The sequence below is a fragment of the Bactrocera neohumeralis genome, chromosome 4 (genome assembly GCF_024586455.1).
Source record: "Bactrocera neohumeralis isolate Rockhampton chromosome 4, APGP_CSIRO_Bneo_wtdbg2-racon-allhic-juicebox.fasta_v2, whole genome shotgun sequence".
NCBI classification, from domain to species: domain Eukaryota; kingdom Metazoa; phylum Arthropoda; class Insecta; order Diptera; family Tephritidae; genus Bactrocera; species Bactrocera neohumeralis.
This window is the reverse complement of record NC_065921.1, coordinates 36001583-36028911: the sequence shown is the minus strand read 5'-3', so window position 1 is coordinate 36028911 and position 27329 is coordinate 36001583. Positions and strand designations below refer to the sequence as shown.

General features: G+C 37.3%; 1 protein-coding gene across 3 annotated transcripts in view; it reads right to left on the bottom strand.

Moving 5' to 3' along the window:
* The window catches only part of LOC126755099 (BTB/POZ domain-containing protein Tiwaz), a 101785-nt gene that overhangs the window by 47353 nt on the left and 27103 nt on the right, over window positions 1-27329 (bottom strand). Inside the window, exons 2-3 of one of the 3 annotated variants that reach the window (XM_050467433.1) lie at window positions 15684-16966; window positions 8950-9012 (exon numbers count right to left, since the gene is read on the bottom strand). Coding sequence is in view for 1 of the 3 variants with exons in the window: in XM_050467432.1 (XP_050323389.1) it covers window positions 8950-9012; window positions 15940-15950 (74 nt within the window). In the remaining 2 variants the exon portion in view is untranslated. The remainder of the gene's footprint in view (window positions 1-8949; window positions 9013-15683; window positions 16967-27329) is intronic. The other 2 variants (XM_050467432.1, XM_050467434.1) reach the window with 2 other exon arrangements.

Sequence of the window (27329 nt, the reverse complement as noted above, 5' to 3'; positions counted from 1 at the left end):
ACCCCAAACTGTCAATTAAGGTGCATGTAATGGATGCTCATGATTAATATGTGGATTTTCTTTACACCGAAATGAACAGTTTTGCTTTTTACCACACCACTCAGATGAAAAAGTTAGCTTTATCGGAAATGATTTTCTTAAAAAAATCATTATGGTTTTCAAGATGATCCAATGTAAAATCTGCAAATTCACCACGTTTACGGTGGTCGAATGGCTTTAGTTCTTCAGTCATTGGGAACGTCTTTGGATCGATAAATTGCGGCCTTCAGCAAAACTTGCTTCAACGGCAGCAATATTTTCATTACTTCAAGCGGTTCTTTGTCTTATTGGCACTTGAACATTATGTAAAGAGAGTGTACGTTCGAAATTTTCAACAATTCGAGGAATAGCGAACAGAGGTGGACGGTTATTACGGCCATAAAATGGCAAAAACGCACGAAAGTTGCAACAGGAGAGCGATTATTTTGATAATAAAATTTAATAATTTGTAAACGTTGTTCTTGTGTATACCTTTACATTACAATTAAAGCATTACTGAATACAATAAAAAAATACAGATCATAATGACCGAAACGGAACTTAGTCCTTTTTGGAAAAATCGTTAGTATGTTTCCTAATTGTTAAATCTCAATGGTTAGCCAGTGTTCTGCTGAAGCAGTGTTTCTCAATCTCGAAAAAATTAGCAGAGGAGAGCGCAAATTGAGTGTCCGTTCGTCTGTACAATATAGCTTTGCACAAATAATACCGTCAGATTATGCCACCTTGTGACCAAAAATTGTTCAAATCCAACAGAAACTGTTCAAGCCCCTATAGTTGACTTTTTACTTCAAAGATCTGTTAATGTGTCAGATATATAATTGAAATTCAGGAATAGTCTCTTCCTGACTATGGTATGTCTGTATGTTAGTTCCCATATACCTAATATAGAGACTTTCGAACTTCCGAGTGACTTTATACTGCTTACATCGGCCAATATGTGAGTTATCTCAATGAATATGAGAGAGGGTGTTTTGCTAATAACACAAATGGTATAAATATATAATTGCTAGGATTCCGGTCCTATCCGCTCATCCAAAGTATTTTGTAGACTTTTTTGATGTTTTTGTCGAAAACAACCACTTTTCGATGTCCACCGCATTCCCTATTTTCGGTGCTCATTTCCAAACTTAGCATACCAATGCTTGATGGATTGCCCGAGAAGACATTGCCTGGAGACTCTTCATAAAGCCAAATTTTCATTTCAACTCTATTTTCCCCTTCAAGAAACAACATTTTATTAACACGCGAAATTCGCTTTTACCATTATAATTTAAATTTTCACAATAAAAAAATTATATAATTCGCAAATTAATGATCCAATAACTGAAAATCATATAGATTTAATTCTAGTAGCGCCATCTGTGTGTCAAGCCGGGGACTTTTCAATTGACGTGTTATTTAACATCTGCAATCTAGCATATTTGGTGTCTTAGTCTCGATTTCGTTCATCTTAATAGGTTTAAACTATTTATCAATTGGTTTAATAATTTAATCATTCATTTATTCTAGCTTAAAAGGCCTTTATTTATATAATTATTTATAGTTCAAGCGGTAATAAATATGACTGACAAATAAATAGCTCAGATTTTTCTTAGTAATTTCAGCGTTTCTTTACTGTTTGAAAAAATCGGTTTTTATAAAAGTAACAGCCTCGTTTTTCTACTACTAGCAGTTATGAAACAGATTTATATTCGACAACAATTTTTCTCATAAAACTCTCCAACATATACGTAGTATCTTTTTGCAATATTTTATTTGCAATAACTTCGGCTGCTACGGTTGTTAAATTAAAACATTTTCCTAGTTCTTTCCAATTACGTTGTTTGATATAAACAACTTTTAAGTCGAACTGAGGCTTTTTAATATTTTATGAGGATTTTTTTCTTGATTTTGATTGATAAGTTTGTATGGCAACTTTTTGGGCAAAATATGTTCAGATTAAATCAGATATCTCAAAAACTGAGGCAGTAGTTTGGGTATAACATACAGTTAGGCTGACAACGTCGGTTGTGTTTTATGTGAGTGCCTTCCATGTTAGAGCATAATCTCATGGAGCTCAAGAACACAACAATGCCTTAATGCAAATATTATTTGGTACCAATTTATCATTTCCAGTAACACTCATACCCAACCTGGTTCCCACCTCATTAACTGCTCCTTCATAAATATATATGTATACAAATATATATATATTTTATATTGTACATATACATATGTGAATGTATTTTCATATATGTATGTACATAAATACAAAATATTATTATCGCGCTAAAATCGTTAATGTTGCACTAATGCGAGTATTCAAGAGTAAAACAAAAAGCACGAGAACGTGCTGTCACCTCTGGTGCCTCAGTATAGGCACACTCATTCATGTGTAGTATAAGTGCAGTTGTGAGAAATGCATGAAATGAGGTTGATCGGTATGTGAAAGGAAATGTGATTGGTTCCCAACATCCGCGCATTCCCCAAAGCTCTGCGTGGCATAAACAACACGTAGCCACACACACTAATACTCAGAGTTGTTCACAATTGCACGGTGATAAGCGCACAAGAATTTATGTAAAAGATATGTATGCATGTGCATCGCAAGCCGGCGTTTATTGCACTTACTCCCATGCATGTGAATGTACATACATGTGTATGGATGTGTGCATGGGATTACATTGAAATAATTACCCATATTTCACCGGCTAAAGGCGACTCATCTTCAGTGTTGCGTTACAGCGACGACGATTTTGGCTATCGCTTATTATCGTGCTCTTGTTGCCTCGTCGCCTGTCGCTTTGTTATTGTGGCCACGGCTGTGTATTTAGTGTCAATCACAACAACAATAATACCCGTAAGATTATTGACGGCAAAACAAATCAGCAGACAAAACAACAACAACAACGGCGATAGCTACATTGTCGGTCCAGCCACAACCACAACGACAACTAAATCAGCGTGATTTTCGTGCGAAAATCTCGCGATTTACCCGCCGGCTATACAACATATTCAACAGCAGAGGCAACAGCGGTCAATAAGAGGCGAAATAGCCACAGTCGAGCCGATTCAACTGTAGCGCAACCAACTGAAGATGTGCCGAACGCGATTCATGTGGCCGGTTGCTGCCTGTTGGCGCGATCACTGGACGCCGAGTTGGCGAATTGGCTTGCGGAAAGCTTTGGTTGACTTGCTGGCCGATGCCGAGACCGCGACCGCGACCGAGGCCATTGCCGATTGTCTTATGTCCACGAATGCGCTGAAACCGCAGGCGTCGCGCCGGCTGTTGCAATTCGACGGTTCCTGTGTGTGTGGGCAGCTAGATAACCAAACGGATAAATCTACAAACAGCCGTCGAATTGGTGGACCTGCCCGGCGGTAAGAAAGCGCTGCAACGCCTGAATTGACGCACCGAAAGGCATTATGTTGGTTGCGCTGAACTGCGGATTTCGGCAATGCACGACGAAGCGTTGCCATGAAAGCCGCAAATCCCACACATATATTTGCAAAAACAAAAGCAACAGAGCCAGCAACAACAAGAGCATATATCAGGAGATAACTACAAAGGGCTGCACATTATGGCGAAGTACCGCGAAGTCCATGGTTGCCGCTCGTCATTTTGTTCGGTACGTTTTTTGGCGTTTGTGGTGTCGACTTGGATTTTGCATCGTGTGAATGTTCAGGTTTAGCACCGAATTACAACGAAATAAGATCGTAATTTCATGGTTTTGTTTTAAAGGGTTTTTTTAATAATGGTTGCGAGAGGGTGTATTCCCATATAACGGAAAACAAAGGATTGCTAAGGATTGACATGTCCCTTGAGATATTAAAAAGGTATTGAGGTTTTTCAACGGATATAAAAAAAAGTTTATGACGAGGTGCTTTTCCCATAGATCGATGCACCCCTCTTCTCCTCTAGATTAGGCAGAGCAAGTTTTTAACTTTGTTGCTTTGGGAGTTACCATGGACCCTAAGCTTAAGTTGGTTTTGAAAGCACGAGGTATTCATGTCTTAAATGCTGGTCTAGAAAATTTAAATATCCATGTGCTACTAACTACTTTACAACTTTGGTTACGTCTATACTAGAATATAGATCAATGCTATGGAACCTTGGTTTCCAAATCTTTTCCGACAAGTTAAAGTCTTTTCAAAAACAATTTTACTTTTTACCTTTTGGGTATGATCTATGGGAGTTAAGACTTCCTCCATACACAAGTCGTTTAAAACTTATAGATCTACATGCACTTTATAGTCGTAAGGGCCGCTTGGCATAAAATTGTTAGTGAAAATCCTCAATGGAACAGTTTGTAGTTCTTTTCTCTTGTCTGAAGCTAAATTTAATATCCCGACTCGCCTTTCGAGGTAGTTAAAATCCTTACTGTTGTTTCTGAAGATACATTTTTGAACTAAATGAACCTTTCCGCCGCATATGTCATGACTTTATTTCTCATTCCTGCACATTTGACTTACCTAACTCATTTTTCAAAATTGAAAAAACAGTATTGCTTTCAATTAATATAATTCTCTGAAATCGTAACAAGTTATTTTAACGTCTTAGCTGTTGAAATTTTAGTTTCTGTAGCTGAGCAATTTGAGATCTCAACGCTTAAAAAATTCTTTTAAATTTCATGACTCAGGAGAAAGGTAGGTACAAGTCGACTTATTATAACCCTAAACAACAATTTCAGCGTCGAAATCCAACGCAAAATAACTCTTGCCAACAGGCGCTACTTCGGACTGAGTAGGCGATTGAGAAGCAAAGTCCTCTCTCGACGAACAAAAAGCAAACATTATTCCCGTCCTGCTGTACGGTGCAGAGACATGGACGGTGACAATATCTGATGAGTCGACGTTACGAGTTTTCGAGAGAAAGGTTCTACGGAAGATTGCGGATTGGCAACGGCAAATACCGCAGCTGATGGAATGATGAGCTGTACGAGATATATGACGGCTTTGATATAGTTCAGCGAGTTAAAAAACAGCGGCTACGCTGACTAGGTCATGTCGTCCGAAGGGATAAAAACACTGCAGTTCTGAGAGTATTCGACGCAGTACCCATTGGGGGAAGGAGAGGAAGGACCTTCACTCCGTTGGAAAGATCAGGAGGGAGGCAGACCTGCTACACTTGGACTCTCCAATTGATGCCAAACAGCAAAAAAGAAGAACGACTGACGCGCAGTTGTACATTCGGTTGGAACCGTCAACGCCAATAAAGGATGTATATAATTTTTCAAGTGCAGGGAATGAAAGGATTAATGATAATAATTCTGCAGGCTCAGATGACATACCATGTCAGCAGCAAAATGTCTCAATCAATTAGCTTGACAAATTGTGTCAGCAGTAAAGCCCTAATTTAAGAAAACTTTCCGGAATTTTTTGGTATTGATGTCAGTGGTAACCCAAGCATTAACCAGTTCTAATTCTCATCATCGACATCACAAATCTAAATCTGCAACTTTCGAAATACGATCCATGCTCTACATTCTGGATTCTGCCTTTCTGGCTATTCCCGACAATAACAAACATAAATCAATCTTAGTTTGCAGTTTGCAGTCGCTGATGTATGAATGGCTGTAATTACAATTGGTGTATAATGATGACTTTATTAACAGCAATTATAATAATAACAACAGCAACAACATAACGAATATCAATTTAACCGTTCACATGTCGTCGGCTGTAAGCCTCGGAAACGGGCACAGCGATTTCTATTGTTAGTCGTTGTTAGTTGAATTGTGTGACGTATGTTGAGTAGAAATATGCATTTCCTAGTGAACGTGTGTCACGATAATCATAGGCACTGAAGAGTGTTTCACAGACCCCCAGGCGATGTGCTGGCATTTATTTGCCGCAATCTTGGGTAATATGATACAACTGCATCACTGACAATAGTTGCTGACTATACTCGTATGTGCAATGACTGCAACTTATTGACTTGCAACAGGCCACAACGCGGCAGCGTGAAAGGGAGAGGAAGTGTAGAAAGCGACGCCAAATACAATATTCTGCCATACGAAAGTCATATCTAAAGGCGAGGGCACAAGCAACCGTCGCCTGTGCCCACAACACTTTGCCGCCTGGGTCAAAATCAGCGACCATTTTGCTGTCAGGCAAAAGCCATGCGCGCATTCGTTGCTGAATGAGAATTTCGCGGTTTTCCCAACCAAGCGGATGAAGGCAACCAGCTTGCAAACAACAACAATATGTCCACTTTGTTAGACACACAGCCGTTCGCAGCCGACGACGCCGTCGCCACAGCAGCAAACTTAGCGTCACTCCATCTTCTCTATGTTGTTGCTGTAATCATTCATTCATGTAATCACACAAACACGAAATACATACATGCACCTATACACACACACACACATACACACATCTGAGTGCATGCATTCATTCACCGCTGTTGCTGTAATTGTTGCAATGCTGTTGATATTTGCCTGTCAATGTATCAACGCCGTCGCAATGGAGACAATTTCCGCCGATGGAAATTGTCTGAGAATCACTTCACCGCAACGGTTACACGTTCGCATTTTGTGGTGTTTTCAATTTACCACTCACACAAATTGGTAGTGAGCTCACAAAACATACATACATACGTACATATGTATATTGGTACATACAATACATACAGGTACGTAGTTGTGTGTGGCACGTAGTGGATTTGTATGGAACCAAAATGTCAGTGAAAGAAGTCTTCAACTGCCTCACTCTTATATGAAACTTCACTTTAGTGTTTCACTGAATTTAGTAGAGTCTTGTGTATTGTATTTACCACAATAAATTCTTCATTTAACATCTCATTGACTTAGACCCTTGGTAATGTACCCTTCTAATAAGTTGCACTAACTCTTTTTGAAAGATAAACTGGTAGACACTAAGCTACCCAAAACAATCTTGTATACTCTTTTAGCTGTAATGGTGCCTCGTATTCAAATGAAGTGCCAATTGAAGTGCTCATTGATTTCTAAGATTTTTATTTGAAAATTTGCTAACCGATGAGATTGAAGCATACCTGCTTTATATTTGACATTGATTTTTTAAAACGATTTGATCGCTAAGCTATAATCTATGTCATGTAAAATGATATGATACATATATGTGACCTGGTGTACGGAAAGGGGGCTTAGGTGTCAAAAAAAAGGAGAACAATTAATGAGATAACGAGAAACTGACGATTATTTTTAACAGCTTTTCCCAGAAAACTAGTTTTCGCACGTTAGCTCCCTTTTCGTAGACCAGGTCACATATAGTAAAACAGAGGGGCGAAAATTATGACTGAAGTATAAGAAAGTGTGTACTAATTTAATTTTTTTACTGAAGTGTCCTGAGCTTTGTAAATTGTATAAGACCAACTACCATATATTTATGGACATTTTGTAGGCTTATCTCCCAATTTAACCAATATTAATGATGTAAAATCAATCAGGTTGTTTAAATGAGTTAAGCATCCACCCCCTCTACTCGGTAAACCTGGCGCATCCTAATGCTACAGTGCAATTCACCATATCGCAACACCAGCTCAACTCACCACAGCTGTATATCAACCCACTTATCAAAAGGGATGGACAAAAAAAGGGAAAGGGCTCACATTTTGGTTGACACTTTTGGTCACATACAGTTCGTACGTCAACAATCATCTACAAGACATTCGTTGACACACTTCGTTACACACACCCGTGCTGATAATTACGACTCGTCTGTGGGCCTAAGCGCATAATTTATACCCCCTTTTTGAGGCAGAGCTAAAACGCTTCTACGTAACTTTGTATAAGCCGTGATCCTGAACTACTTATTTCGACATACACACGCTTCGTTCTATATCGATCCCGCATTTGTTTCCCTATTAGAATAAGTTTCCATTTGTTGTAACCGGAGTTTATATTACAAATAAATTAACACTTATTTCCTAACCGCTAAAATAATGCATTTTAATTTGAAATATTAGTCGTGAGTGCTAGTGACTCCTAAAACTTAAATACAGTGGTGTGATTCTCACTTAGCTGGGCACCCAATTAAATACAGGTGAATGGGTATAATTATATAGGTAGAATATTCGGAATAAGCAGAACAGGAAAGACATATGTACCATAGTCCCATTTCAAATATTTTTGGATGAAATCTGCTAGTATCACTATTCGGAATAATTGAATTACCTAAGATGAGATAAAAGAAGGTTCTAAACTTCAAAGAACATTATAGGCAGTAGGCGCGGCAGAGATTAATATCATAGTCAGTAGAGTTCATACCAGTCCTTTTCGTTACTAGACTAAGTCCCATGAAAAGTTCAAAAATCTTTGAGAAAAGTAAAACGAAGTAAAAAAATGGGAAACTAATTCTATCAAAAATTAGTAAAAATTAAAATTTCGCTTAAACAGAATAAAATTGGCTAAAAATAGGGTAGCACCTTAAGTATATATCTTGCCTCACTCGTTGTTGTGGAAGAAGAAAAAGTTTTTTGTGAAATAAAATTTGCTGAAATGTCATTTACAAAAATGGCAAAATTACAACAAATTTCCTAAAGTTCTAGACTATATATTGTTCCGAAAAAACTGTATTCTATATATAATACAATAACAAATTTTGGTACTGGCTTCTTCGCTTTATATATTACAGTTAAGCTCTAGAATCTCATTATTCAATGGCGCTGTGAATAGATTGCTTACTTGTAAACAAAATGTATGTATACGAGTATTATAAAAACTATTTTTGTTATTCATTACTGTGGTGTATAAATAGAAGTCTGTGAAAAAAACTACATAACTAAAGAATGAGAAATACACGTCGTATGAGTTATCCTAGTTTTTATTGTTAACCTAATCTTCAACTGCATAGCAATTGATTCAAAATTTTAAACTTTATCTGAAATACTTTTCCAATTTTCACAAATAATTACGAAATTTAAAATATAAGAAAAAAGGTAGCACTTACCTCTTGGGGCAAGAGGAATCCACTGTCAAAGCTGCCCTTTGCTCCAAAGCCACGAAAGAAGTTCTAGAAGAAAAATTTAAATAAATGTTGCTGTAGAAAATACATTTTTTATAGCACTTAATAAATATATTTTTTCACTTTGTACGTAAATTAAAGCTTATAATATAAGTAAATTGCCAATAACACTGGTAGAGACATAATTTGTGACATGAAAATTTTTAGGTGTTTCTAATGCAGTTTGATACCCTGAAGTCAAATCAGAAAACAGAATATTTCTATCAACCACTGATATTCTGTAACCTGCGGCTTTAGATTTTACCATACATAAAATATCATTAGGGGGATTCATTTGCTCTTGCAAGATTGCAGATTGCAAAAATCCTATACCGAAATATACAAGGCACGATAGCACCCATTGCAGAATCTAGTGATATATGAACGGCTGATTCGGTCAATTTATTGTAAATGACTATTGTGCATGGCTATTGCATTCATACTTAACAAAAACAAGTAAGGAAGGGCTAAGTTCGAGTGTCACCGAACATTTTATACTCTCGCATGATAAAGTGATAATCGAGATTTCATTATACGTCATTTACATATTTTTCAAATACCGTATTTTTGTAAAGTTTTATTCCGCTATCATCATTGGTTCCTAATGTATTTATTATACAGAAAAGGCATCAGATGGAATTCAAAATAGCGTTATATTGGAAGAAGGCGTGGTTGTGAACCGATTTCCCATATTTCGTACATGTCATCAGGGTGTTAAGAAAATATTATATACCGAATTTCATTGAAATCGGTCTAGTAGTTCCTGAGATATAATTTTTGGTCCATAAGTGGGCGACGCCAACGCCATATTCAATTTTTAAAAAAAGCCTGGGTGCAGCTTCCTTCTGCAATTTCTTCTGTAAAATTTAGTGTTTCTGACGTTTTTTGTTAGTCGGTTAACGCTCTTTTAGTGATTTTCAACATAACCTTTGTATGGGAGGTGGGCGTGGTTATTATCCGATTTCTTCCATTTTTGAACTGTATATGGAAATGCCTGAAAGAAACGACTCTGCAGAGTTTGGTTGACATAGCTATAGTAGTTTCCGAGATATGTACAAAAAACTTAGTAGGGGCGGGGCCACGTCCACTTTTCCAAAAAAATTGCGTCCAAATATGCCCCTCCCTAATGCGATCCTTTGTGCCAAATTTCACTTTAATATCTTTATTTATGGCTTAGTTATGACACTTTATAGGTTTTCGGTTTCCGCCATTTTGTGGGCGTGGCAGTGGGCCGATTTTGCCCATCTTCGAACTTAACCTTCTTATGGAGCTAAGGAATACGTGTACCAAGTTTCATCATGATGTATCAATTTTTACTCAAGTTACAGCTTGCACGGACGGACGGACAGACATCCGGATTTCGACTCTAATCGTCACCCCGATCACTTTGGTATATATAACCCTATATCTGACTCTTTTAGTTTTAGAACTTACAAACAACCGTTATGTGAACAAAACTATAATACTCTCCTTAGCAACATTGTTGCGAGAGTATAAAAACTGTAACAGATCTTTATAATTTAAATAGAAATTATGAAATCTTTTTAAAATTTATCTTCCTCAAACAATTTAACGTCAAAATATGTATTTAAGTAAAATTACAGGTAGCACAGGGTTGCAATTATTTTTTTACGTGTCATTGCACGAAAATAAACATGGGTTTTGGTCTTACATATTTTACAGCCATTGCAAATAATTTTCTGTGTGTGTTTGTTTTTGTGCCGTTGCACCAAGAGGAAAATTCTGCAATTCGTTCACCTTGCAAGGGTTTTCAAGAGCAATAGAATACCCCTATTATATTGCATGATCTCATATTTCCATACGATCAGGGATTAGTCCGGTTTAGATTGGTTCTGCCTGCTTGTTTGAAGTAAACAGCGCATTTTACGATTATTTTATTTTACAAAATTTTTCAGTAGACTAACGGTGTCCGAATTGGTTACTATGTTTGGAAAGCAAAACGTTTTTATTTCACATTCTTTTGCGTTTTTGAAATTACAGTTTTGATACCCTGAAGCAGGTACAATGCCTAGGCAGTGCGTAAATAGTGCCAACAGTTTTTGTAACTTTTAAATCGCAATAACGTAATTTTACTCCGCTTGTGCTAAATGCTTACGAACTGTATTTTGGTGTTAAAGTTGGGGACCAAGACAAAGCATGGGCCGCTCAAATGTGTTGTGTAACATTGTTAAAAGCTTGGTTAAAAGGTTCAAATCGTAAAATGACCATGTTACATATTGGACCGAAATCCAAACATACGGTTAAATACTGTAATTTACCATCACAGTGAACAACTTCCTATTCCAAAAGCACCAAAATCTTGGAGTCTCGATGAAGAACTAGATGCGACTAGCTCTTCAAGTGATGTTACAGAAACCGCAAAGGGAATGACAACGGATCCTCTATATGATTTACCAGGATCTTCAACAGTGCCGCATCTAATTTCACAGAGTGAACTTAATGGTTCAAGATCTTAGCCTTTCAAAATCGCAGTCCGAACTTTTAGCATCCAGACTAAAAGGTTGGAACCTTTTCCAAAGTGATATAAATATTAATTTTAACAGAAAGAAAGAAAGAGGCCTCACAAATTGCTTTCTTCAAGAAGGGGATCTAGTATACTGCTCAGAAGTTAACCTAGTACTAGGAAAGAAACATGATCTAAACTTAGTTTAAAGGCGGTATTGGTTCATAATGGTAACAAATATTCATACGGTTCATGAGTTAAGGGTACAGATGAATATATGAAGGAATCATATGAGAATATGAGAGTTCTTTTAGAGCACATCCGTTATCATGAGTATGGTTGGGCAATATGTGGAGACCTAAAAGTAATAGCCCTGCAACTAGAATATACGAAAAATTGTTGCTTCCTTTGCGAATTGGACAGCCGTGAGAGAGACTAGCATTAAGTACAGAAGCAGTGGCCAGTACGTCAGGCAATCACTCCGGGACAAAAAAACGTTACCAGTGAACCTCTAGTTGTTTCCAAAAAGGTACTACTACTACCTTTCCATATTAAATTGGGTTTAATGAAGATTGTTAAGGCAATGAACAGAAATGGAAGAGGATTCTTGTATCTGAAACAAAAATTTCCAAGAGTCAGTGAAGCAAAAATTAAGAGGGGCTTATGGGTCCGCAAATAAGAGAACTAATGAAAGATAAAACATTTGAGGAAATGTTCAATGAAACTGAAATACGAGTCTGGAGTGCCTTTAAAATAGTTGTTCAAAATTTTCTGGGAAAAGTGAAAGCTGACAATTACAAAGATCTTGTGATTGAATAACTTACTGCCTATAAAAAATTGATTGCAACATGTCCCTTAAAATTCACTTGCTGGACTCCCATCTGGATTTTTTCCCCGAAAATTTAGTGGCCGTAAGTACCAAGGCAAGTGGAGTGCCAGTTTGCTAGCCGATTACTGCTGGACATAGTTAAGGAATACTCCAAAAGCAAAATATCGCCGGAAAACATCGACAGTAACATTTTAAGGTATTATTTGGTTAAAAAAAATATAACAATAAAATATATATCGCTGTTTAAAAAGAAAAATCCTCATAGCAAAAAAACTAAAGGTGATAGAAGAAATCTGTAGTTATATTCTGAACTGTTGAATTTGTAATTTCATGGGTTTTATAACAGATAAACTATTTTTCAATTATTCTTAATGTTATAACTTTAAATATTTTATGGATATTTTATCGATATCTGAATTCAATTTTAGACACTATGAAGGTGCAAAGTGGTTTTTTACTTTCAGTAACCCATGTCAAAACCACAGAAATTACCACGCTAGATCTGTACATATAGGAGTATTTATCAACGGTAGGAAGAGACTAACATTAAATTACATTATACATTAAATTTGTTTATGTATTAAAAATCCCTAAATTTGTTTGTATTTTCATTTAGTCTGGTTTCTCTGCTCGTTTAGCTTATTAGAAGAGAACCCATTATTCCATCGTTGTCAGAGTTATGAAGTCTAGCAGAAATCTTGTCACATTTTATGCTCACTTGGTCATTTCTACAACGCTAAGCAATACGGAATGAAGATCTTTGCGTAATTTGTCATATTTATTTATGCGGATGGGCTCAACGATTATGCGTAAAACAAGAAAAGAATGTTACTGTGGCGGCCCCGAAACTATAATACCCTTCACAGGTCTATTTTTTATAGCGTAACATATTAATCAAGATATTTATCATGATTTTGATCGGTTAGTTTATATGGCCGCTTTGTGCTATAGTCTTCAAATCTGAACAATATTTTTGGAGGTATTGCGAGATACTAATCTATGCTAAAGTTATGTTGTCAAATGGACAACTTTTCCACGCATGGACTTGAGTTTGATGATTACTTTGTATTGCTGATATACTTGTATGTATGCTCTAGTCCCGATCTAAACAATTTTTTCAGATATTTTAGCAATTTTAATCTACGTTAAATTTCTAGACGATATCTTCTCAAATAAAGAAGACTTTTTTCTAAATTAATTGAATGAAATAAGATAAGTTTGGCGAAGTAGAGCATAAAATATTCTCATAAATATTGTAGTTACACCTAGGAAAGCTAAGTAGAGTGAAATCTCTACAAAAACTATTTGTAAAGGTTTATTTTTTGGAAACTAGTAATAATTGTGTAATCAATATGCCTTTTGCTAAGAGATATATATACACTTATTCCATTACCTTATTATACTTATTATAAAAAGTATCCATATACATTCCGATAGGACAGACAGACATACATATATGCTTTTTATAAGGGACCCACCATCTTCTATAAGAGTGTACAGCTGCTGGCGTATGCCGATGATATGATATCATCGGCCTCAACACCCGCGCCGTTAGTTCTGCTTTCTCCAGGCTGGACAAGGACAAGGACCCACAGAAAATGGGTCTGGCAGTGAACGAGGGCAAAACGAAATATCTCCTGTCATCAAACAAAGCAGAGGAAGAGGAAGACCTCCACTCGGTTGGAAGGACCAAGTGGAGAAGGACCTGACTTCGCTTGGAATATCCAATTGGCGCTACGTAGCGAAAAGAAGAAACGACTGGCGCGCTGTTGTTAACTTGGCTATAATCGCGTAAGCGGTGTCTACGCCAATTAAGAAGAAGAAGAAGAAGGGACCCAAAGGACTTTTTAGACTGATTTCTTCTATTTCTGAATATTCTAAGTTATAATATATTACATGTAAATTAAAGTAAGAAGATATCTAATATGAAAATATTAGATGATGAGGTCAACTCCGCTTGGTTTTGTAGATTGTGTAGATGGAATGGATTGCAGTCAAATAAAGAATTTTATGAACTGATTTCTTTTATATCTTGCCTGAATATATTCTTACATATAATAGGTTATAATGAAAACCGGAAGGAAGAATTTGAGAGTTCCCATATATCTGTTGAAACGGTCGTCACTAATTTTGGAGCGTTATACTTATTAATTACTTAGTGTTTTATAGTGATAATAAAAAATTTCTTGAAAAAGCGTTACGACCCATAAGCTTGTTCTGTGGCATATTTTAGCCCATGTTAAAACTTGTCTTAGGAATGTTACATGTTAAACTTAATTAGAGTGTAGAAATTGGAAGCTAATTTCTAAAGCTTGAAATTTCAAATGAAAACGGAAGGAACCAGATATTAGTTGAACTTATGATAACTCAGTAGCTGCCCTTTTACCAGTTTTGGTACCTTTATCATTGCACTTACTTCCGATTCCCCCAAGAGGTGACCAAACAAACCGAAACCGCGAAATCTGTTATATAGTCTCGCCATTCTGACCAGCTTTTTATACATATGTATGTAAATAAATTCCATTATTTTGAAGTGACAACGAACAACCGTTTATTTAAGCACACAAGCTAAATTTTGGGAGAGTATCAATATATTTATCTGACATGGTATATATCTAATTATATATTTAAATATGGGCATTCCTACTTGAATTATTTTTGCAAATTGGATTTGGAAGTCGACATTTGGCTTTGTGTCGCGTCCATCTTCAAAATTCTATTATTAACCATTGGTCGTTGTTTATATGTATCTAAAGTTGCGGATTTTTAGCATGTGGAAGAATGTAAGTATTAATCGTTAATCAATTTTAACGGGCTTAAGTAAGCACTTTGAAATGTTGGACTCACAGTTTTGAACCTCACAGAAATGTGAGGGTATGCAGGGTCATAAGATATGTGATGATATTGATTTGCCACGATGTTCTTAACACCCAAAAGGAAACGTCGGAGATCCTATAAAATATATATTTAAATGATCAGCGTGACGAGCTGAGTCGATTTAGCTATGTGCGTCTGTCTGTATATATGCATTCAGTATATAGTCATTCAGTTTTTGAGATATCAATGAATAATTCCGTTCGAATCACTACAGCATATAGCGGCCATACAAACTGAAGGATTGGAATCAAGAGCTTGTATGGAAAACTTTTTCATTTCAAGAGATATCTTCACGAAATTCGGCATGGGTTATTATCTATGGCAGTAATGGAGTCTCAAAAGAAATTGTTCTGATCGATTCACTATGGCATATGGCTGCCGTACAAACTGATCGATTGGCATCGAGTGCTTGTAATGAATATTTTGTATTTGCGAAGTGTATTAAAGCTTCGGTGAAACCGAAGTTACAGTTTTTTTCTTGTTGTTTTTTTTTGTCAAAATATTACTCACAAAATATTCTTCAGATTGAGGAAATGCACTTTCACGTATTCAACAGCAACTTTTTAAAATTCAAAATTTCACAAGAGTTCACAGTTTCACTTGTTATATTTTCGCCAAGCAAAATAATTAACTCCGAAACCCGCCTAACTTTAGAATCGCTCGCTTTGACTTTGTGGCAATAGATTGTGTGTTGATTACTCGATTTATGACTTTGTCAACAACTTGTGTTTACATTCACACTTTATCGCTGAGCACTGAATTTTACCTGACTTGCATTCGCGCCGAATGTCCGCTTCGAACTGAAGTCACAAGTGCACGCGACTGGCCGTCGAGACCACGCTGGCTGCTGATATGGGCTGACTGTTGATTGTCGGCGCTATTGCCGCCGCTGTTGTTGCTGCTGCTGCGCGTGTTGGTGGTGGTGGTGGTTCAATTGCTCTGCACAACCGCTTACTACTTGGCTTTCGTCGTGGGCCGTTGTACTTGCTATGTTGCTGCAGATGGTTTGATGGAGCCGCTGCGTTGTTCGTTGCAACAGTCGTTGGCGAACTTGTCTGCGACAACTTGTTCGTTTGCTGCACACGCGCTCTTCGGCTTGCCACTTGCTGCGCCCTCCCTTACAATGGCCAACTGGCGTAAAACTTGTTTATGCTTTGCTGTTGCTGTTGCTGTTCTGGTTATTGTTATTGCTGTTATTGTCGCAACTGTTTGCAGTTATTTCCTTTCCGCTCGCACTCTCTCAGTGTCTAGCGCTCTCGCTTAGGCGCACACACAAATGTACCCACCTTATTCCTAGACGACCTTGATGTGGCGCAGAATCCTCCGCTTGCTTTGTTGGCTTTCTTCTCGCCGTATTGTTGTTATTGTTGCCGCTGTGGCGCGCTTTTCAAATGTTTCCTTCAGTTGTTTACAGCGGTTGCGGTGCGCAGTGTTGTTGTTCGATTGCGAATGTTTTGGTTTGTGGCGGCGACTTTTTCTCTTTTTAGTCGCTAGTTCTTCGCCCCCTTGATGGCACACCGCTGCGCTCTGCGGCGCCTCGTTCGTTCACGTTTTTCTGGTTGACTTATCTATTTCCGGCTTCGAATGTGTGCCACTGTGTGTGTGTTGGCTCCGCTATTATCTGCACTTATGTATAAGCGTTTTGCTGTTGTTGCTCGTGTTGTTGTTGTCGCTGCGCTAATGGCTGGTGGAGTGCTGTTGTTAGACTTTTTATTGATTGATGTATGGGAAGTTGTTTGTCTTGTACCAATGTATCGAAATTGTTGTTGTTGTTCAGCCTTTTAGCTGCATATCTGTAAGTAATTAAAATGAACACAAGATTAGCAAACTGCTGTGCCACTTAGCGTCTTGAACGACGGCAATTTACTAGGAATGTCGTCGCTAACCCATGTGGTCCTCCTTCTTCACGACAATTAACAATAAGTACTTATACTAGCTACTAATCGTTGCTACTCGGAGACGATCGCAAATATCAGCCCGAAACTTGACTCCAACCGTTTTAGGTATAAGAAATTGCTAATTTTTTGGTGAAAAATTTAACCGTCACCTGACAAGGTCATATTAAATAAGGAAACTCTGAAGAAAGACCCAGTAGGCGCCATTTTGTCTTAAATGCACATTAAATATTTTATGCACTCGATGCACTTTGATAAGATGTGACCCCCAGAATAAATCGATAAGTGAAATCGTTTTTAGACCTTTAGGCTGGTCTGGTCCCTTAATTGTACAAAATGTTTAGGTGTTTCAGTTTTTAGAAGAAACGATGGAACATAAAGAGTTAAGCCCGAAAAGCTCTCAAATTCAAAATTAGAGAACGCCACTTTTCATAAGTTTTCACTGAAAGGTATAAACGATTTTTGGTTATAACTTGCCAACTCATAACAAAAACATAAGATGTGTATATATGTAATACAAAAGTATATAGAGGAAGTAGATCGTAACACTAGTCTACAGCATACTATTCGCAACACCATCATCCATCTTGAGACTCAGCACTCACTACTTAATAATATTCGACCGAATAGACCACGTTCAGCATGCAGCGAAGAAAATAAATAAGCCGTAGTTGAGAATGTATGTACACAAAGATCGTGGACAGTCAATTCCGCGCCATTTGCAGCAACTCATTTTACGTCGAGATCTTTAATTGAACTAGCTCTGATCTGTGTGTACAAGAACTGAAGCCGCTCAAAATTCAAGCGACATTGCTTTGCTCTATGGGCTCTAGAAAAGTCCGAAGAACATCCGATGTTTTCGAGCCAAATTTTGTTCAGCGATGAGACCCATTTCTGGCTTAATGGGTATGTAAACAAGAAAAATTGTCGCATTTGCGACGAAGAGCAATCTGAAGAGATTCAAGAGTTGCCAGAATAAACAACGGTTTGCTGGAGTTTGTGGTCCTGTGGAATCATCGGTCCATATTTTTTCAAAAATAATACCGGAGAAATCGTAACCAGCAATGGCGACCATTATTGGGCCATGATAACCAACTATTTGATGTCTGAAATTGAAGTTCGCGATCTCGGCGACGTTTGGTTTCAACAAGACGGCGTCACTTCCCACACAGTGCATCAATCCATGGATTTATTTTGAGAACACTTCGGTGAGCAAATAATTTCACGTTTTGGGCCGGTCGATTAGCCGTCAAGATCTTGTGATATCACACCGTTTGACTTTTTCCTGTCGGGATATGTAAAGTCTAAAATCTATGCGGACTATCCGACTTCCATTCATGTCTTGGAGCAAAACATTCCGCGTGTAATTCACCAGTTACCAGTCGAAATGCTCAAAAGTATCATCGAAAAATGGACTCAATGGATAGAGCATCTAAGACGTAGCCACGATCAATATTTGAAAGAGATAATCTTTAAAAACTATATGACAGATAATATTCTTTCGAATGATAATCAACATTCTGCATTAGATTTAAAGTTTCTCTGGTATTTCCTTTAGAAAAGTAGGGAACCTCAACATATATTACCCTTTATTTCAATAAAATACCTTTAATGAGCTTTTCAAGTGTAATTTTCCTGTTGACTTTTGTTAAGGGTCACATGACGATCTCATCAACTTTAATCCTTTTCCATCACTTTTAGAAAGCCTTTCGATCCTGCTGTAATCGTCCTCTTTTTTCCTCACTCTACTATCATAAATTATTCGGAAATTTATCCAGATGACCAGAGATTGCTTTATCATTCCTAACTTGGACAAGTATTAAATCACTGAGTTCATTTAAAGAAAATAATGTGCCGTAGATATTTCATCCTCTCATTCACTTTCAATGGTAAACTGTATCAATTTCTGAGAATTAAATCATTGTTTCTAAAGGCATGTGTATTACATTCCAAATGGTAGCGAACTTTTCGTTGAGTAAAAGGGAACACTTTGCAGACTATACCACAAGTGTAGATATCTCCAAGCGTGTAGTTTTTATTAAAAGCTGAAAATCTTCCGCATAATTGTAGGCATATTTTCGGTAAGGAACCTTCCTAACTCTCAGGGAGCACGTGTGGTTTGTATTCGTAAAGAACGTGCGCAGAACCCAAATTATTTTGGGGAAAAGAAGAAAAAAGATCACATCGCAGAAATTGATACAGTCCAATCCGATAAAAAATTACGAGTATACATAAAAAAATGTTCGATGTGGAAGATATTTAAAAAAATTAAACATGTTTAATACAAAATATAACAACTTAAGATTGCGATGCCCTTGAACAAATCATAATAGTTCGTACGGTATATAAAAAAACTATTTTCTAAAATATTTTGTGATATGGAGGTCTAGCATTTGTGGCAATAATGCATTAATGTAAGACATAAGATTCAGTAAAATAATTGTTCATTCAACTTTTCTTCTCAATACGCAGTTGAATATACATACATACATATATATGTATATCGTGCAAGGATGACATCCTCTAATACGTGAAATGATCGAGCAGCAAATGGGATAAGGCAGAGACTTGAGTTAGTCTTCTACTGCGTTACAGAAAAGCTTATGTGTAGGTCAATAGTTGGCAGTGTTCTCAAATATCTTAAGGAAAATCTTAGTTCGATTGAGAGTTCTTTCGACACGTTTAAAAAAGTCAACAAAGTAATTCATTATTAACAATTTGAGAAACCAGTGAAAATAACTATGTCATTGTATTTAAAACAACTGGTGAGCACTAATAACAAATAAGTTCGTGAAATCTCCAACGAATTGCATTAGAAGGACCTCTGTAGTTGGAAAATGTGTTTAAAAGTGGGCGTGGCCATACACTCTAATAAGTTTGATAATCAAATACTTTCGAAGCATAAATATTTTGTTCATCTACGCAACCTGTGAAAATTGATGAAATGAGATTATAACCCCCCCTCTCAACATATAACGGCTGTGATAAAAACTGCTATAAGTAAATTAAATTTCGGTACACCACAGAATCTTGAAAATCCTATGTTACAATGTGAAAATGGGCGAAATCAGACTACGAACTTGCCATAATTTTAAATTCCAAATCGTAGAGAGTCACTTTCTGATAATAGTTTGCCTGTGTCAAAAATGTTTGTATCGGGTCATTACTTCTCTTAGGCCCCATATACCCAATATAAAGAATTTCGAACTTCCAGGTGACTTTATACCGCATATATCAGCCTGTGTGGTGGTTATCTTGAAAGAGCATGGTTTTCTAATAACGCTGCATCTTTGTGCTTATAATGAATAAGATCGGAAAAAGTTTCAATTTTTTAAAAACCCCAGACTGTCGTAACCCCATAATTTATTAAGTCTAAGAACGAAGTAGAAATGAAATACTTATGTGGGTAAGTATTTAGAAAGATTGATAGCGCATTCATTCAGTGCAACAGCCAGCCTAAGAAGCAGCCAGTCGGCGCCTGTGCGTGCATTAGTGCGCGCCTACGTTGACGTTAATGTGTTGGGTAATTATGCCACTGGAAAAGTGCTCATTTTATTATAGCATACAGTAAGGCGTATGTAATTGCTAAAATACGCCAACGGCGGAACTTAAATATTATACACTAAACGCTACTGTTGCTACCGCCTGCCACCCCACCACTAGCTGCTGATACCACATACACACATACATATGTACATGCAGTTGACTGTCACCGCTGTTTGACAATTAAGTGCATAGGAAGAGTTGCAGCTGTTGCGGAAACCAATATGGCGGTTATTGTTGCAGCATTGCTATTATTTATCGTTATGAAGATTTTTGTTATTGTAAGTGCTTTCGTCTATGTGCGTAAAAGTGAATTTGCATATGTACATATGTACATATGTATGTATGTATGTACATACGTAGTAGTACGCGTTTATAACGGTATGAGTGCTCACATTTCAGTTGTCACATTGTGGCAAATAGTGTTTTAATCAACTACAACAAAAGCGACAGGAACACACGAGCATATAAATAAAGCTTAATGCATTTACAACAACAACAACAAGACCAGTGTACGCGTGTAGTGGTTGGCAGGCATTGCCTCAACAATGGCAGAGAATACTAGCTGAAATAATAACGGGAAACGTTGGCGGCAACAAAGCAGCGCATTGAGTGTATGGCATGTTGTATATATGTGAGTGTGTGTGTGTGTGGCGAGCGCATTGATATATTTCAAATACATATCTACATATGTTTTATATGCGCATATGCATACATATATAAATATAACGGCATTTATATCTGCACACATGCATGTATGTATGTATGTATGTATGTGCGCAATTTATACAACTACAACTTGAAATCAAAAATTGCAACAACAAAACTAAAAAAGGCATTACAAGCCAATTTGGAGCATTTGCGCCGGCGGCCAACGGTCGGCAACAACACACACACACACTTACGAGCGCACTCAAACTCACTTATGTGCATACACACACACACATACGTGCACAGGAACACAAACTCATTTCAAAGCGAATAAAGAAATAATATGCGCGAAATTCGTCAGAAATCGCAACGCAATGAAATGAAACGAATGCCACAAACGAGCAAAACAAATACACAGACAGCGTGCGAGTGTAGAACGGCGCGCAAGGACCGCATAAGAGTGGCATCAATGGAAAAAGTTTTAGTTGCATGAGAATAATTGGCGCCACATGTAATCAACAACAAAGTCGGGAAAATGAAAAACTGTGCTGCTGCGCGGAGAAATAAGTTGCACCGCTTTGTTCATTCATTCATATTCAAAGCGCTGAAATGTTAAAATCTCTTACATATTCTTATGTATGGTAGCTGAATGCATGCATGCCTTTGCTATTTTCAACATTTCAGTCGACCAAATTTGCATCCAAAGGCTTTTAGTCTTAAAAAAATCCATTACATCAAAATATATCAAATTTACTCAAAAAATCCATCAACGATTCACAATAAACTAAAAACTATTCAAGCCATTGTTTCGGAATTCCTGACTCGCTTGCAATGAAATTGGTATCCATATTATGCATCATGTTCACAAAAATCATAAACTTATGCCAACGGTTTTTCCAGTCCTCGAAACACTTTTCATGAGCACTCATTTCCTTCAGCGAATCTTATTTTATCTCTTCGATCGAATGAAAAGGGATTCTACGGAGCGGCAATTTCAGTTTGAGGAACAAGAAAATTTCACACGGAGCCAAATATGGTAAATATAGCGGTGAATCGATTGTATTCATTGCGTTTTTGGCTTTAAATTCGATCTCAATCGCACTCTTTTTTAAAAACAAGTTGAAACAAATCGAGCAAGAACGCGTTTCTCACCCAAAATCATTCGAATGGACTCGCACGAGATGTCGAGCTCTCTTGCCATCTTTCTAACACTTGCCTGATGATATCACCACATATCCATCACTTTTTTAAAATTTTCATCAGTTGAAGAGGTCTAAGGTCGACCAGAACGAGGCATGTCTTCAACGATCTCTCGACCGTTTTTAAAGACTTTGTACCACTTTTAGGCTTTTGTTTTTTAATCACCGTAAGCCTTTTGATACATTCGCAACGAGTCCGCACACGAAATTTGGTTAGAAATACAAAATTTGAGACAAAATTTGAGACAAAATCTGCTAAGGTGAGTGGACTTAAGCAGCTGCATAGTATTTAAGGACAGTCCTACCAACATAGAAAAATGAATTTTTTTTAATATCACTTACCCGGGCTATTTAATAACAATTTCCCGGCGCTTTTTTGTCACAATGTACTTTCTTAAAATCAAAATTGTAATGTTGTTTCAATTAAAAAATATCCACGTGACGATGAAATCAGTTTTGAGACAAAATTTTATTTCTCTCCCCTCAAACTCTAAATTTTCACCTCCAACATCTCTAGCTCACAGCACAGCGCCACGCTAATAAGAAATCAACGTATCATCGAAGAAAATTGTTTTTTTTTTTTCATTAATCACTCAGCTAAAAATAAAATAAACTTGGTTGCCCAGAATTACGATTTTTTTTTTATTGAATGTGCTCCTGTTTTTATGATTACAGCATAGCTTATATTTATGTAGATCAGTTATCGGTTTATTTATTAAAATTTATTTTTCCAGTCATAATCAGGGTTTTGAGCACGTAAATTGCGAATATTAGCAGCACGTGATTCCCACTCTCAGGTTCCTTACCGAAAATGTGCGAAAAATTCTGCGGAAGGTTTTAAGCTTGGAGATATCTACTACTATGAACAACAAATACTTAATTAAAACTTAAGGCTTATTTAATTGTTCATAATTTATACTTCAAAATCTATGTTGACCCCTCAAAGTAATCCCCCTTGGCCCCAATACATACATATGTGCCAACGTTTTTTCAATCCTCAAAACAGTTGTCAAAGTCAATACCCGGAATAGCTTTAATGCTCGCAGCGATTCACGTTTAATGGCTTCAATTGACTCAAAACGGTTTCCCTACAGCGCTCGTTTGAGTTTGCTGACTAGCCAGAAGAAGCACGGAGCTAAATCAGGCGAATACGGCGGTTGCGGCACGATTTTAGTTGAAAATTTGGCGAAAAACTCACAAAGAATCATTGTCATCCCACAATTCCGAGCTCTTTTTACGAATATCGAATTCGCGCAAACGATTCATAAACTCAAATAATATTCCTTATTTTTAATTATTTTTTTTGTAATATGAAATAGGAGCAGATTTGAGTATTAAGTTAAACTATCACCGTAATCATTTGAGTATATTTTCGGATAATTAAGAAAATTACAGTGAGAAACAAAGGGAGCGGTTCAACTAAGATCTAAAAGTATTGGAAGAAAGGTATAGTTTCAATATTGATTTAGTCATCATACGATGGCATTAATCTGCCGGGTTCTTAAAAAGATAACTGGTAAGTTATGAAAGATATGCTAATTAAAGGGGTTTTACTGAAATAAATCATATATTTAAGACATCTATCTATCTGTGTACTTCCATGTATGCTTATTTTTCAAAGTAAACTGGCATTATAAATAAGGGGTAATCTAAGTAGTTGGACTTCTTTTCCAAAGCCTTTTTTGACAGATCACGCGTAAGTCGTGTCAAGCTGTCATATTATTTTGGTTCAGTATTGTTTGAATCCAAGCGGGTCAGTGGAATCATCGGTCCAAACTTCATCTTGAATCGAACAAAACGGTTTCGAACATTCGAACTGATGAAGCAGCCACTATACACTTTTAACTTCACATACTGTGGAACAATTATTGTATTCGCTTAAATGTGTCAAGCTTAACTTCAGCTTTCCACACACAACCGTTATGTTAGTATGCTCTCTCATATACATCGATATGAAGAGCAAACGAGAGCACACGCATATGCAAGAGCTTGTGTGCCCGCACTTTATACTTATAAAATGAGCTCTGAGATGGTTTTAAATGCGAATGAAATTATGACCGTCGGCGTTAATTTCTCCACACTGCCGCCGCAGCCGCCGCCGTCGCCATCAATAACAACAATAAATGCCACGTATATCAATTCTTTGTACGCCACCCCTCGTGTCCTTCTGTGTTTCACCGCGCTGTCATACACGCAGTCTAAGATTTCTGTGTGTGTGTGCGTCTGCACTCATTGCTGCCTCAGGCTTTGCGCTGCTTCCTTTCGCCCTGCTTCGCTGCCACCTCGCCGGATTGCTTGCGAGTTTTTCAAGCACGACGCCTTTGCATAACTTCGGGCTTCGATGTCGTACGTCTGAATGCATTCCTTCAGTCGCCCGGCGCGACTACCAAACGACGACTTGGCACCTAACTGCTGCGATAGTCGCAAATTTGCATGTTGCATGTAGCAGGCTCGTATCTCTTGCGGGCTTAATGTCGGCGACAGCGACAGAGACGACGACGACGGCGTCAGCAAAAGCATCACCGCCTCTCTACGGTCGCCCTGTTGCATTGACGCTCTCATTTCCCTCAAAGCGGTACTGCTGTCTCATTGAAGGCTCTTGTCCCAGCCGCTTCTTCCGCCACTCTCACACGGTGCCACACACACGCACCCTGCACGCGCTACCTCACAAAGACCCGCCCATTCCGGCGCCAACCCTACAGCCGATTGAGACGCTACACTAATTACAGCTGAATCGCCGCTGGCATATTTGTTTCGAAATATTGCTCGCGGTTAATTTATCACAAGTTTTTCTTTGAATCGCCGGCGGCTGAAAAATGTTGCCAATGCCTTTGTTATAGCTATTGCTTTTGCTGCCTGCCACAGTTGTGTGTTTCTGCTTCTATTTGTGTTGTTGCTATTTTGTCATTGCGCTGGTTATTTCTATCAATGCTGCTGCAGCTTTCTTGTTGTTATTATACATAGCTTGCGGTGTTGTCGTTTTATACAGCTGTGAAATTGTGATCATCTCTGCCACGGCCCGCACCCCGTGCCGGCTACCTGGCCGCCCTCCTCACTTATCGCTAAGCGCCCGCTTGTCTAAGTATACCTCCATATTAAAATTGTTAGCCGCTGGGCTTTAATTCTATTCTTTTTCGTCATCAACTGCATCCAGCGCCAACATCATTATTGCCGATTGTATTTCTGTATGAGCTGCAGCGCAAACGAACACCGACATTATTATCCAGACAACCGTCATCAGCGGAGCAATTATTTTCGAATCATACCCTACAAAGTGGCCTGCAGTTAGCAGTCGGCTCTAAAGCCAACGAGATATTCATTATCATCATATATACCACAAATATGTATGTACATATAGACTTTTATGCAAATACAGCACACACACATAAACGGATTATACATATCACTTATATAACGTCAATCCATCGCCTTTACCACCCCTTGCTTCAATGAAGTTTACGAGTATTAGTTTTTGTTATACTCTGGCAACATGTTGCACAAGTCAAAATAGTTTAGTTCACTTAACAGCTGTTTGTAACACCAAAGTAATCGATATAGATATATAGTATTATAGATTAATGTATATCAAATTTATCAGGATGAGGAGTTCCATTGAATACCGGATGTCCGTACCAGCGATGGCTGGAGTAAAGTTGGGTAATTTAGATGATACTCGGTACACATGCTCCACTGTCACAGATCATCTCACATGTCATTAAATATCTCATATTTGAAAAAGCAACTTTCATCTGAAAAGTAAGTTTTTGTTTTGGGTTGAAAAACTGAATTTTTAGAATTTCAAAAATCAAGCTTTTCAGTAAAATAAAAAAAAATGGATCAATACTTCTTCTAGCTCGGAAATATACCTAATATAAGGATTATAATCTTTCTTTGATTTAGCTTTATAATGTACTATCTAATATCTAAGATGTTTTAACAAAATGAAGTGAATATACAATAATACTAGATATACCGTTGATGCCTAAGAATGAAATCTGTTCATGAACAGCTTCAACCCTATTTACTACAATTCAGATACATATGTAATTATTTTGTTAAATTAGTGGATTTTATGCCGAATATATTGGTCAGAGTATTACTCACTTTCTTGGAAACATTTTCTCTAGCCTTCGTTCGAAGCCCAAATAGCCGAATGTAAGGGCTTTTGACATTTCAATACTTTATACCGGCCAATTTTAACATGTGTGAGGTTTCATTGAAATATGTAGGCACATTTGCTTGCCAACAGTGAAGCTTAGCAATAAATCGAGCAGACCTGCATTAGGCTCTATGCAAGGTGATTGCTTTCCATTATGCTTACATGGTGGTCTCGTAAAATTAAGGTGCATTAAAATATTACTTCATAATAAGCCCGAAAATAATAGCCAAGCCTTTAATTGTTCCAAACAACGATAACATAAGCCTTTCGATTAATCGCGAAGGTCTTTGGTTCGTCCTCGATTCCGTATAACATCCAACATTTTTTTTCAAAAGGTCTTGGCCTCGGTAAAACCTAAACTTCAAGCGCATTTCTTTGAATAAAAAGTTATCATGATATTATTTTAAAAGTTCCTAGAAAGCGTTTGATTTAAGTATATTTATGTGGCTTTAAACACGATTCAGAGAGAGAATATGTATTTATGACTTACATCGTCATAATTCTACCTGGATCATATTCATAATATGGAGTAAGATATCGATATTAGAAATTGGAAATAGTATACACACATAACTTTTATCATGCTAGCTTTAAAAAATTTAAATTTTTTAAGGTCGTTTGATATTAATACCCAACAATCCAGCGAAATTGAAGTCCATACAGCCAATATTAATAAATAACATTAAAAATATTTTCAGATATAAGCAAA